At 31.5% G+C, this 13,078-nt stretch overlaps 1 protein-coding gene across 3 annotated transcripts; it reads left to right on the forward strand.

Annotated features, from left to right (window-relative positions):
• Positions 1-5,403: 5,403 nt before the first annotated feature.
• Positions 5,404-10,810, forward strand: LOC120091293 (Amidase family protein). 3 transcript variants are annotated; one of them, XM_039049266.2, is made up of 13 exons: positions 5,404-5,811; positions 6,620-6,696; positions 6,781-6,868; positions 6,960-7,184; positions 7,545-7,627; positions 7,706-7,806; positions 8,054-8,177; positions 8,302-8,456; positions 8,741-8,877; positions 8,949-9,119; positions 9,199-9,423; positions 10,090-10,326; positions 10,435-10,810. In XM_039049266.2, exons 1-13 carry the CDS (start codon positions 5,686-5,688, stop codon positions 10,570-10,572), a joined length of 1,887 nt encoding a protein of 628 aa, XP_038905194.2. In that variant the 5' UTR covers positions 5,404-5,685; the 3' UTR covers positions 10,573-10,810. The 3 variants fall into 3 exon arrangements, with proteins under 3 accessions (XP_038905194.2, XP_090162893.1, XP_090162894.1); XM_090306768.1 differs by having other exon boundaries at positions 5,478-5,811; positions 6,776-6,868; XM_090306767.1 differs by lacking the exon at positions 6,620-6,696 and having other exon boundaries at positions 6,776-6,868.
• The last annotated feature ends 2,268 nt before the right edge of the window (positions 10,811-13,078 follow it).

The raw sequence follows: 13,078 nt of genomic DNA on the forward strand, positions 1-13,078 counted from the left end.
GGACAACTTTGGTACAAGTTTGAGATTGAAACAAGATAGTTACTAACTGCAAATTATATGCCATGTATGTTTATCTAAACCTATCTTATTAGATAAACATGTGGTTTCATCTAAAAATCAATTGATAATGAGATGGGTAACTTATATATCTTATTAAGATTGTGAGGTCTTTCATCTTTTCGACGTAGGACCTCAACATGTTCCGCAAGATGGTGCCTCTTTAGGTTCATCACTTTTAGATAATATATCAATTTATAAAGAATAAATACTTGTTTGAGTTTTATGAAGTCTGATATCATATTAGATAAACATGAAATTTTATCTTAAAACTAATTGACAATGAGTTGAGTAAATGGATTTCTTAGGACCTTATTTGGTAGATAATTTGAAAAAAATGGATTCGACAAACACAAAGTTGTATTTTGTGTTTTTAGATATTTGTTTGGTAGCAGATTCAGAAATTGGATTCTAATTTAAACAATTGTTTAAACTATGCTTGTTATTATATATTTTTAAATCATAAAACTAGTTGTAATTATCCATTAATATTTAGTTGATAATAAATTATTATTAATTAATTTATGAATATGATTTATTTTAAAATTTTATATAATTATTATTTTGTAATATTATATAATTTATAAAACATTACATAATATGTATTATATTTTTCTAAAAAAATATTTGAGTTTATAACATGATATACTGTATTTCTAATTGATTTTATCTTTATTTAATAAAATTCTACATTTTAAAATTTGAAATTCAAAATCTGATTACAATGAAAACATAAAGATCGTTCTCAGAATTGCACTGTTTGGATCACAAAATTTGAAGATAGTTTTCAAAAATAGATTTTGGGTGGCTTGCTAAACACATATTTGTTGAACTCAATGAATTTGAAAACATAAAATATAATTTGGATAATAGTTTATGTTTGAACTTGACGCATTCTGTCTATGGATAGATTAAGTGCTATGTAATATCTTATAAATACATTGTTTTACTTAGTTAGACCTAAGTATAAATCCAACTAGAATCCTGGTGAGTCTAGGATCGAACTTAGGGATTGCATTCTATTGTTGTGTTGACAATGATTGTCTCGATCTTGACGCGAATTGTTTGTTAAATATGCAATGAGTTTGTTCCTATTCTACCGCTAAAACAAATAGTGGTGGATGTGATAGGAATCACAATCGTAAGTAAAACAACATATGCGGAGAGATATAAATTTCACATGAATAAAGATAGGGTTGAGTTGAGAAAAATATTCACTAACAATTCTTAATTTGCTGCATAAATCATGCCTTCAAGCAAATCACTTGAAAATCATAATCTACACTTCTCAGTGTATTTAGTCACTATATCCTATTTTTAGGATGCATGCGATGAGTATTTGATGCAAAAGATGTCTCTTTATTTCTGAAGATAATCTCTTCTTGTTTTATGTGGTCTAAATCCTTTGCTTTTTCAAACATAGATTCATTCTATTTAGAACAATATTTCGACTTGTTCAAATAGTTTATAAAGCATACACAAAACAAGTTGAATGCACGATTAAACTTTACTTAGTTCATGTTAGTTGCAATATTTCTCAATCCATAAAGAAATTAGTTGTTCATGGTAAAAGATGGAGAGATGGATAAAAGATAAACTGTAGATGCATTCATATTGATGAAAAAGAGCATTTCAACGTTTTACATAATATAAATAACAACTGTAGAAGAAAAGAGATAGAGATAGAGAATCAAATTGTGGTATGCAATTCCTTGCTCCCTTCGACGTTGTGGATGATTGCTTCAGAAAGATTGTGTTGATAATGAAGTCTCCTCTTGGTTCTCCTGAAGAAATCTTGAGCTTTCACTCAAGATTTCACGAGGTCTCGAAGGGAAGTGTTTTTGAAGTGAGAATTTGTGTAGAGTTTTCTCCAGTGTCTTGACTATATCTTATATGGAAATCTTCGTTGAGTATTTATAGGCATCAAGGAGCACCTTTTTCATCTCTCACTAATGATTGTGATGACAGGATGCATTAAATTCCATACCCTAACGCACCACCTGCTCCACGTCAGAAGTTCATTGGCTCTACCGTGAAACTTTCTTGTCAGCTACCAACTTGGTCTCTGATTTGTACGCATGTGATCGCATGATATTATTATTTTCATGAATTTCTTTCCAAACTGTAGCATTTTCTAAGTTTTTTCTTAATTGTTTTAGATAAAAGAGATAAAATAACCTGCATTTTTTTAATTTAATTAAGACAAAAAAAAAAAAATTCAAACTGACCCGAGTATTAAAATTGAACCAAAAAACTTGCAAATTTTCAAACTTTTTATCAGTTGCACAATGTATCAATTATGTAATTGAGCCTAAAAGCTCAAATTAAATTCTCAAGCTTACATACTTAAATTGTTCATATTGAGTCTCAATACAGTGTATGGGCCGTAGGAAATAAGAAATAGAAAAAATTTAGGGAAAGTATTATTTTTCAAATTTTTACTAAGTTCTATAGAAGAAGAAAATAAATTATGATACAACCAAAATTTTTAATTAATTTGAGGTTTTTGGCTCAATTACATAATTATCTTAACTTACCTATTTTCTACCTGAATAGCCTATTATTTTATATAAAATTATGAACCAATTCACATTTTTAGCCTTCTTAATAATTCAGTTTTTTTAAAAAAATATATAATAATATTAATACTGATGAATGTATGAAAAATTTCTGTGAATATGAATGGTCTTCTTTTCAAAACTTATACAAGCTAGAAAAGTATCTCCAAAAATTCGAAAATGATTTCTCTCATAAACAAAAGCAAGAATTGATAAGAAACTTCGAAAGAGAAAACAAAGTATATTTGATATCTACAACATAATATATTTGATATATATTTGAATTTTCTAGAAATAAACCATGGTATATCTGATAAGTGCATGCAGAAGACCATTTATACAATATATTATCTTATATACGAATAATATATGCAATCCATATTTACATATTTTAGTATATTACATAAACGAAATCTTCTAAAATAAAAGTTACATTAATTTGAAATATCTTGAATTAAATGAATACAAACCAGAACTAATAAAGAGCAAAAACAAAGTTGAAATTCTAAATTGATGTTAATAAGGAAAGAATTATATATTTTAAAAATTTTTAAATGATATAAAAATGTTAAATGTTAAATTTGTACGAAATTAAAGTTAAAAGCTTTTTAATGAAATAATTCAAAATCTAAGACAATTATGAATTATATGGTGCAAAAAGAATTTTCTATCTAAAAATATTTTTACCACTAAATGTTTGGGGTCTAATTTTATTTATTATTACTCTTAGTATAACAATTGTGGAGATAAGGAATCAAATCTCCAACCTCTAGGATAAGCTTACTTTGGCAGGAGTCCAATTTCTAACTTTGAGAGTCAAAATTTAACACTTATATAAGTTTGGAAGCTTAATTTTTACAATTAAAAATTTGAGGGTATAACTGAAACTACCACAATGGTTTTTGTAGTTTACCATATATATATATATATAGTATGAATAAAAAAAAAAGAAAAAAAAAACATTTTTGGTCCATAGGTTATTAAACACTATATGGGTTGGTTGTTGGGATGATTGCAGGACTAGACTGCATATATCACCGAAGCTAGTCGCGGGAGGTGGTCGTCCTTGAAATTGGGGGTCAAAGGTTGTCTTCGGTGGAGCTGGCTACCAAAGTGATCCTTGGAGTTGGACATTAGGTCACTAAGGTGGTCGCTGAAGGTGATCGTCGAAGTTGGATACTAAAGGTAGTCATTGGAGGTTGTCGTCGTCAAAAGAGGGTGTTGAAGGTGGTCTTTGCTGGAGTTGGGTGCTAGAGTGAGCATCAGAGGTGATCGTCAAAGTTGGTCATAGGACATGATTGTCGAGGTGATCATTGATAGGTAGAGTCATTAAAAACAGGTGGAGCCCAGTCTGAAGTTGTTCTCAACTCGTTTACTTTGTTAGAGAACTTCTTAGGTTATACATTTTTCAATGCTATTAATTGATGAAGGATATAAACTTTTGTGTTTGACATGGTTGGAATATTTTGTACCCCAAGTCAGTCGGCGTTTTTGTTTGTTTGCTTTTATTGTTTAGGTGAAAAGGACAATATATACCCCTCGTGTGGCATTATAATAAAATGTTTGTTGGGCGATTCCTTTCTACAAGAAGGAAAATTTTTGTATACTACGTGGAAAGTCCTTGTTTATGAATATTGAAAAATAAAAGTAAAAATATCTTTTAAAAATAAAAGTAAAAATATCTTTTAGTTTATAGGTTTTAAGTTTAAAATTTGGTCCTTCTGTTTTAAAATTTTAAGTTAGTTGGTCTCAAAGTATTTTTATACGCAAGTTTGTTTGATTTACTATACTCAAAGTATTTTTATTAATGTCAAAGATTAAAAGAATATTATTAAACACTATGAATTGGTTGTTGGAGTTGGTCACATAGTTGATCATTAAAGATGATCGTTAGAGTTGGTCGTTGGAAGTAATTATCGGAAGTTACCGTGACAAACAAATTTGGTCGTGAGAGGTGGTTGTTGGTGGATGGAATCATTGGAAACATTGAAGGGACGAAGAGTTAGTTATTTTAATCTCTAACTTGTAAATAGTTTTACTAGAACAAAACAACAACGGTTAAAATAGTCTTCACTTTACTATAGCAAAACAACCGGAGTTAAAATAATCCTTACTCTATTATTTTAACACAAGACCCAAACACGAGGTGTGTTGAGGACGAGGACTATCCTAAGACTATATAACAACATCTTGTTATAATAAAAGTTATTTACTATTTGTTATAGTTTTTACTATTTTACCTTTATTATTTTTTTTTACTTTTGGTTACCGTGTTTATTATTTCCTCCTCAAGCTAAAATAGTTTACACTTGAAGCACATAATGTTATAACTCAAACTAAAATAATTTACACCCAAAACATATATTATTATAACTTGATTATAATAATCAACTCCTTACCTCAAATATCTCTAAGTAGACTACATTCCAAGTTCTTGAACTCGTACTTTTGTTAGGACACTTTTTAGCTTATACTTTCTTTAATGAAATTAATTGATCAAGGAATATTCTGTACCCTCGGTCCATATGTTTTTTTGTTTGTTTGTGCAGAAAAAGGAATATATACCCCTAAAGTTTGTCGTGAGCAATATTTAAATGTTGATGGAAATATTGTCGTCTTAATTTTATGATTATAAAATTAACGAATTAAAAAAATACACTAATAAATAAATATATTTTAAATAAGTTAATAGGTGTATTATTTATAATATTTATATTAATGATATTTTATTGATTAATTACCATGTTTCATGGTTTTTTATTATAATGAAAATATTAATTTATCTGTCGAAATTAAATTCCAGATAAATGTCAAAATATAGATAGAAATATATGGACGCCGTGCAGAAGGAAATTTAGTAGTATGGTTGTGGGCGATTCAAATTATTGTATAGTAGGTGTGGAATTGGATGTGTTTGTTTATGAATATTGAGAATCTCAAGTGAGCGGCGTTGTGCGACATGTTGAGTGCACAAATGGAGAAATTCAAAGAAACCACGCCAAAGAGAGAGAGAAATCTGCAGGCAGTGACTTAGTGACTACTCGGCCTAGCGATCGACAAGTGTCCGCCAATGGCGTCGATTCGTTCTGTTATTGCAGTCAACTTCTTCTTCTTCTTCTTCTTCTTCTTCGCAGTTCCATCCAGTCCGATCTTCCATGTCCTTCCATCAAATTCACGCCCTCGCTTCACACCAATGGTAACTTCTTTTCTCTTATTCTTTTTCATCGCAATTTTGTACCTATCGTTTTTCATTTTTCTTTTAGGGTTATAGAAAAGAATCTTTCTCTGATTTGTTGTGGAAAAGCCCTAACCAGATACCAAATCGCTGCCTGCTTAATAAATCTTCAGGTTAATGTGGTTGGGAGAAAATTAAATTAAATTCTCCTTGTAGTTTGATAAAACCTAAAAATTAAACACAAGGACTACATTCTCACTTTTGATATATTTTGTTGGGTTGAGGGCGATAATACCTACCATTAAAAAAGATGAAGGGAAAGAGGTTGGAGAAAGAAAAGAAATGAAGGACTGGGCTAAGAAGTGCAACTAACACAAACACTATTATAATCATGTTTAACATTTTGATATTGAAAATATATCAAAATCTCAAATTTATGAAAATATCGGTAGAAATATCAATAAAATGTTAGACGTCAATATTTTTGGAAAAATCATAAGAACAAAAACGTCAAAATAAATTATTTGAATTTATAAAGTAACTTTTGCACTTCATTAATAAATTATATTTACATTGGTGATAGTTTGTTGCTTTTTTCTTATGTGTCATTGACTTTTTGATGATGTAATTGAAATGTTGATTCACTATTTATGTCGATATCGATGTCGAACCCTTAGGCGTGTAGAATTAATCGATAGAAATGTACACATGTCGATAGAAATTTAATACCCTAACCATGACCCCTTTTAAAATCAAACTTGCTATTTTGAAGTTTTTTTTTTTCTTTTTTCTTTTTGAAAATTATTCTTTTCTTGATAAATTTAAACAGATGGGAACTTATAAAAAATTCTGGAAACTTATGTGTGAAAAAGTTGGGGTTCATAGCCATACTCCTCCTTTCTGCAGGTAACATTTGTTAATTACTCTGCTAATCAATTGTTCTACTCCATTTTCGTCTTGTTTCTTTTCATGTTCTTTTCATCAGGACAGCAAGAAAGACACTGAATGTGTGGGGAAAACATCTCTTCTTAAATGTGTATTTAGAGCATTTGATGCAGATTTCTTCAATAACACTAAGGTACAATAAAGCACCAATTATGTTCATGTATTTATATATTGTGTTGTCTTTTTCATTCATGTAATGTTGAAAAGCCATTGTTTTTGAGTAGATGGATGAGGTTCTTAAGGGAGCTGAAGAATTTAATTTGCCTACAATTCGAGCCAATCGGAAGCTAGTTGCTTCTAGAAATGGAGGTCTGCATAATCCTTCTCCTTTGGTGTTCAATCCCGAGTGGGCAAATGAAAACATTCGACATAAGAGCAAAAGATTCTGCCATCCTTCTGTTTCTGGAGTAAAGAGACCAAAAAACGAAGAAGATATTGCCTTCATGAGTGTATGTCTTAGTTTAACTTAAAGCTAAATATGTACTTTATTGCATAATGCTCGACTCTTTTTTCGATTTGGGAAAAAAGTCCAGATTAAACTAACAAATGTCATTGGAATTTCATTAACCGAGTGGAAAATATGTTTAATACGTTTTGTTTAGATTGATTAATGTATGTACTGATCAGCCATCAAATAGAATAGTTTTCATTGTATATCACTTAGCACGTAGTAACTTGTTTAGCCTAAATTTGCTTATTGTTCTCTAAAATCAAGCCATCAAAATATTGGTATACTGTCAACTTCATAAAAATTACTGTTTTTGGATTCATATGATCCTTCTTTTAACCTTGGGGACTAATTCTATTAGGTTCTTGAACTCGGAGAACTAATTAAAACAAAGCAGATTTCATCTCAGGAGCTCGTTCGAATTTTTCTGCAGAGATTGAAAAGGTATTTAAAAAATCAACTTGTAGTCTTTGTTAATAATGTTGAAGTTCTTATTTAACAAATTTCTTTAAACAATATCAGGTACAACCATGTTCTTAAAGCAGTAGTTTCTTTTACTGAAGAATTGGCTTACAAACAAGCAAAAGAGGCTGATGAATTGTTTGCTCGAGGAACATATTTAGGTTTGTGTTATTATTATTATTATTTTTTTCTTATTTTTTTTTTTATGATTAAAGTTTTTTGTGCTACGTCACTGAAAGTAGTTGATTTGGATGATGCATTTATAAATTATAGTTCACTGTTTAACTTTCCTCTTTATTTTTCAAATGTGGTGTTAGATATATACTCAACTTTGAAATAAAATATTTTTCTTGCGGTGTTAAATTTGTACTTATAACTTCGAAATATAATATTGTTCTTGTTTTACAGGTCCACTGCATGGAATTCCATATGGGTTGAAGGATATAATATCTGTTCCAGGATACGAAACAACTTGGGGTTCAAAAAGTTTTAAAGAACAAGTAATTGATGTTGAAGCTTGGGTTTATAAGCAGTACGGAAAATTTGACTATAAATTTATCTCAGAAGTATATTAATTGACATCTTCATCAACAAATCATGAACCATTTGATTTTTGACATCTTTGCCAACAAATCACGAATTCTTTGGTTTTGTAGGCTGAAATCAGCGGGTGCTGTTCTTGTTGCAAAACTTGTTACGGGATCGCTTGCGTATGATGACATCTGGTTTGGTGGTCGGACGAGGAACCCGTGGAACATTGAGGAGTTCACTACAGGGTCATCAGCTGGACCTGCAGCATGTACTTCTGCAGGTGCCTCTTAGACTTGATCTGGGAAAGTCTTGGAACATCTCCATTACCACATCTTCTTTAGTATAAAACATTTTTGGTTGAATTCCAGCAGTTTTCATTTCAAATGGAGACTTTATTGTCTTAACCATTGATTTGCTCCAGGTGTTAGGTTCTTTTGTTTCTTAAGAAAAAAGAGATTAGCAAGTTTGTCATAGTTTCTTGCAATAAGAAATTTCCTTTACAATATTGGATAATGACCCAGAGGAGATGTGGGTTTGTATCTGCGTTGCCCCCTCTTTTACTAGGTATGGTTCCATTTGCAATTGGATCAGAGACAGCTGGTTCAATGACTTATCCTGCAGCTCGATGTGGAGTTACTGCAATTCGGCCAACATTTGGAACAGTCGGTCGCAGTGGAGTGATGAGTATTTCTGAAAGTTTGGTAGTAGCCACAACCCCTTTTACTTTGTTTCTCAACTTGCCTTTGGTATTCATTCTGCCTTTGTTTAACAGGATAAGCTCGGTCCATTTTGTAGAAGTGCTGTTGATTGCACAGTCATTTTGGATGTCATTAGAGGAAAGGATCCACACGACCTCTCTTCGGTTGAGAGTTCGCTTGAAGATCCATTCTCCGTTGACATTTCCAAACTTACTGTTGGATATCTTGATGATGCTGAAATGGAGGTAAGTAAGTAACTCAATCAGAGAAAAGCCTCCTTGGACATCTTTAAAGTTAACCCAATTTTTAAAATGATTATTATAGGTTGTTCGGGTTCTTTCATCAAAGGGCGTTAATATGATTCCATTCAACTTGTCTTATTCTGTTGACTCTGTTCAAGGCATCCTTAACTTCACTATGGATGTTGATATGTTGGCTCATTTTGACGAATGGCAACGTTTAGGGCTTGATGATGAATATGAAGCTCAAGACCAATGGCCGACTGAACTTCGACGTGCACGTTTAATCCCTGCAGTAGATTATGTGCAGGTATTATTGTCCTTGCTGACAAATTATAGAATGTGTTATTTCAAGTTGTTTGAAACTAGTTATAACCAGATATGTTAGAGAGAGTTTTCATCACATTTTGAGTCCTTCCATTTTAAAAAGTTAGATAACAGATGATTAGATATAAAAAAAGGGCACAAAAAAAAAAATAAGGATTAAAATATTGATGACAATATTCAGATTTCGATTTTATGGGTATATTGACAGCTATATTGATAAAATGTCGATATCTGTCTCTAAGTTAGTTACAAAATTTATAAAGTTCATTTAGATTAATAATCAAGTTGTTTGGGAGTTACTCCAAGTTAAGTTATTGATATTGTTATTAGTATTCCTTTTCACATTTGACTAAATAGGAGATATTTTTCTTTTATATTTTACGAGGATATATAAAAGATGTTGGGATCTATGTGTTTTTAATATCGATGTCAACTCTTTGATTTATGGATATATCGACTTATCTACTGATATTCTTACTTTGATTGAACTCCTTTCTGAAAAAAAAAGAAAAGGTTTGCCTTGAGTAGGTAGATTGCTGTTTAGTTATAGTTCCACTGATTTGAAGCATTAACATATTAATGCATATTAGAGGATGCATATTCCTCCTTGAACCAAAATCGAGATATGATTATGCAACCCCATTCACAGGCACAGAGAGCAAGGGGAAAGCTAATTAAGGAAGTTAGAGAAAGATTCAATGTTGATGCTTTGATTGGCAATGCCACTGACTGGGAGAGAGTTTGTATGGGAAATCTTGTTGGTCTGCCTGTTATTGTTGTTCCAACAGGTTTCAAAAACATCTCAAATCCACCTTCAACTGGCCCCACAAGAAGAAGAACCACCATTACCACTGGCATTTATGCTCCTCCTCACAAGGATCACATTGTATGCTCTACTATTTCAAGTCTTGGAACTAAAAAAAAAAAAGAAAGATTTATTTTGTGTTTGTGGGAAACTATTGATTGAATTGATGATTGATTGTTTGTGTTGTAGGCTCTAGCTTTGGCTATGGCTTACCAATCTGCAACTGATCACCACAAAGCAAGGCCACCAATAGATGACTTGGGGCCTGATGATGTTATTCGAGATCCACCTTTGGTTTCTATTCCTCCAAGATTATTGCACCTTTGAACATGAATCTACACTTTATTTGATGAACATAAACATCATCTTCCCCTTATCTTACATTTTGGTGACGCTTTTTTTCTTCTTTTTGGTTATAGAAACACAAATGGTTTAGTCTTGAATGTTAATATGTTACATATGTTTAGTTGTAACAATCTTGATGTGGGGTTCTTGTATAGCCTGATGCTTCCAGTTCGAGCTTGCTTAATGGAATCGAAAGAACAAGTACTTTGTTGATCTCTCATATCCAAAAGGTGAAAATGCATCGTCTCCCCCTTTTCATTTCTGAAAATTGTGCCAAAGCCACTTTTGTCCACAGTTTCTTGAATTGCTGCTGTAGAGATTTGAGGTATTAAACGGATCATTTTTGTTTTTGTTAATGTTTCTTACTTTATCTCTCAATTTTGAATGTTAAGCTTCCAATATAAACATTTTCTGCTAATGTTGTTCTTATGTGGTTAGATCTTGAATAGGTTCAATTGTTCTCCATGGAATCACTATTTTTTTTTTCCCTTTTTGGTCATTGGAATTTACTCTTGTTTGCCTAGATTTTCTATTCTAAGATTGAGATTTTTATTATTGCTTCAACAATAATTTTTTTCCTTTCTTTTTTTCCCTCAACAGTGGTGTGTAATATATATATATATATATATATAAATATTACTCACACAAACACACACACACTCGTTCAGTATCAAACCTTTACACTTTAAGAGCTCTAATTGATTTGGAAGTTGAAGGATTCTATCTTTTGTATTGTATCGTAAATTTTTATTTGCTCGAGCCTGTAGAGCATGAAAGTTATGGGGGTGTGTTGACAGTTGTGAGTGAGGTCGGTCATAAGTTATGGTAACGTGAAAAGTGAGTCCGATGAATCCAATGAATTACGGTTTTTTTATTGATTGACTAGTGGAGGGTGATCAATTCATTTCATTAGTGTATTATTACATTTATTATTACTGTTACTGTTTGAACTTAAATCGTAATCGTAATAATAAATGTGACAAAAATAATCCAATTTTGTTTGCGATTCTGGTCCATTATGATTGATCTATCAATGTAATTATCACATCAATTTTCATTATGGATCGAAACACATCGCCTAAGTGAGTAGGGTGGAGCTAGAGTGAGTATGAGTTAAAAGGGAAATGAGTGTGTGTTGATGATGAGGAGTAACTGAGAGCATGAGAGCTACAAGCGTGACCATGAGTGAGTAGTGATCGTACAAAAGTGCATGAGTGAGAAAGGGCCACGGTGAGTGTGCAAGTATATGTTAATGAGTGAGGCAGAGTTACTATTGAAGGGATCAAATTCCAAGTAGAAACGTTTGATCATTTTTCGCTTTGATTTTCTTTAGATATTATTCAGAAAATAAAATTATACCCAAATTACAGAACGTGTTGTAATTTATAAAGGTAAACATGAAAAAAGGAAAGGAAAAGTACCTTTGTAGAACATATTTTCTTCACCGTGTGTCCCTCTTTTTATTGATCTTCTCTGTGAATGTACTTCCAATAGGCCTTCTTTGCCATGACTCTTGGTAAGGAACCAACTAGTGAGAATCTGTTAGGTTACCACCTAATAAAGAAATATTCAAGAACACAAGATCACAAATATATGGAAATATATAAAAATATGTTGAAATATGCTATAATACCATAGAAACATACCAAGATAATCTAGCCTTTCAAGAGGACTAGTCTTTCCCTTAATTCCCCAAAGGAAATCTCTTACAAATACTTCACATCCTCTAACCTCACATTCACCTACTATTTATGAGTGCCTAATTACTAGAATACTCTTACTACTAATCATACTAATATTCCATACTAATTACTAGAATACTTTTACTACTAATCTCCAATGTATAATAATGTATCCACAAATATAATAATGCATCAGTGGGTGAGTTGGTATTGGCATGCATATTTAACCTCAACGTCATTCTTGGTGTTGATGCTCTAAATCTCATGGGTCCTGTAGTTTGTAATTGTAATGTACAAACAATTTATTTATTTAACAAAATACAAGATGTTTTATTTGACATTTAGTAGCATAACCCACAAATCAATAAACTAACATCCAAGGTTGTCTTCTATAGCTTAAACAGAGACATACAGATGGATCATATTTAAGTGATAACCTGAATGGTCTATAGTAGATGGATAAGGCTGGATTCCTTATCCTGGTGACACTACGAATATGACTCGCTTTGTGAATGTTACAATTGTTGTAAAGAACTACAAGTGATTTGATGCTGATCGTTCATGTGGATACATGTAAGCGGGGGTATTCTATACAAAAAAGTTTGTATAAAAGACCGGACCACGAAATAACTAGTCTTGTTATATAATATTGTTAATAATAGAGACTTACATTTCACTAGGATAACCATAGGTGACATTATTTGAATCCTCAGTGAGTTGTGAACTCCTGCCTATAAAAGCGATTATTTGATTTGTATGAGTGAGGGTGGCTAGTTTGTAGACTCAATAAGCCTACCATTTTGGGG

The sequence above is a fragment of the Benincasa hispida genome, chromosome 11, assembly GCF_027475165.1.
Source record: "Benincasa hispida cultivar pf3 chromosome 11, pf3_genome.v1.1, whole genome shotgun sequence".
NCBI lineage: Eukaryota > Viridiplantae > Streptophyta > Magnoliopsida > Cucurbitales > Cucurbitaceae > Benincasa > Benincasa hispida.

Bases quoted from the DNA above. Each gene is read 5' to 3' on its own strand.
- LOC120091293 (XM_039049266.2), top strand. From the start codon at position 5,686: ATGGCGTCGATTCGTTCTGTTATTGCAGTCAACTTCTTCTTCTTCTTC. The intron at 8,878-8,948 runs GTAGTAGCCACA...TTTGTTTAACAG, and splicing joins TGAGTATTTCTGAAAGTTTG to GATAAGCTCGGTCCATTTTG. The intron at 9,424-10,089 runs GTATTATTGTCC...CCCCATTCACAG, and splicing joins CTGCAGTAGATTATGTGCAG to GCACAGAGAGCAAGGGGAAA.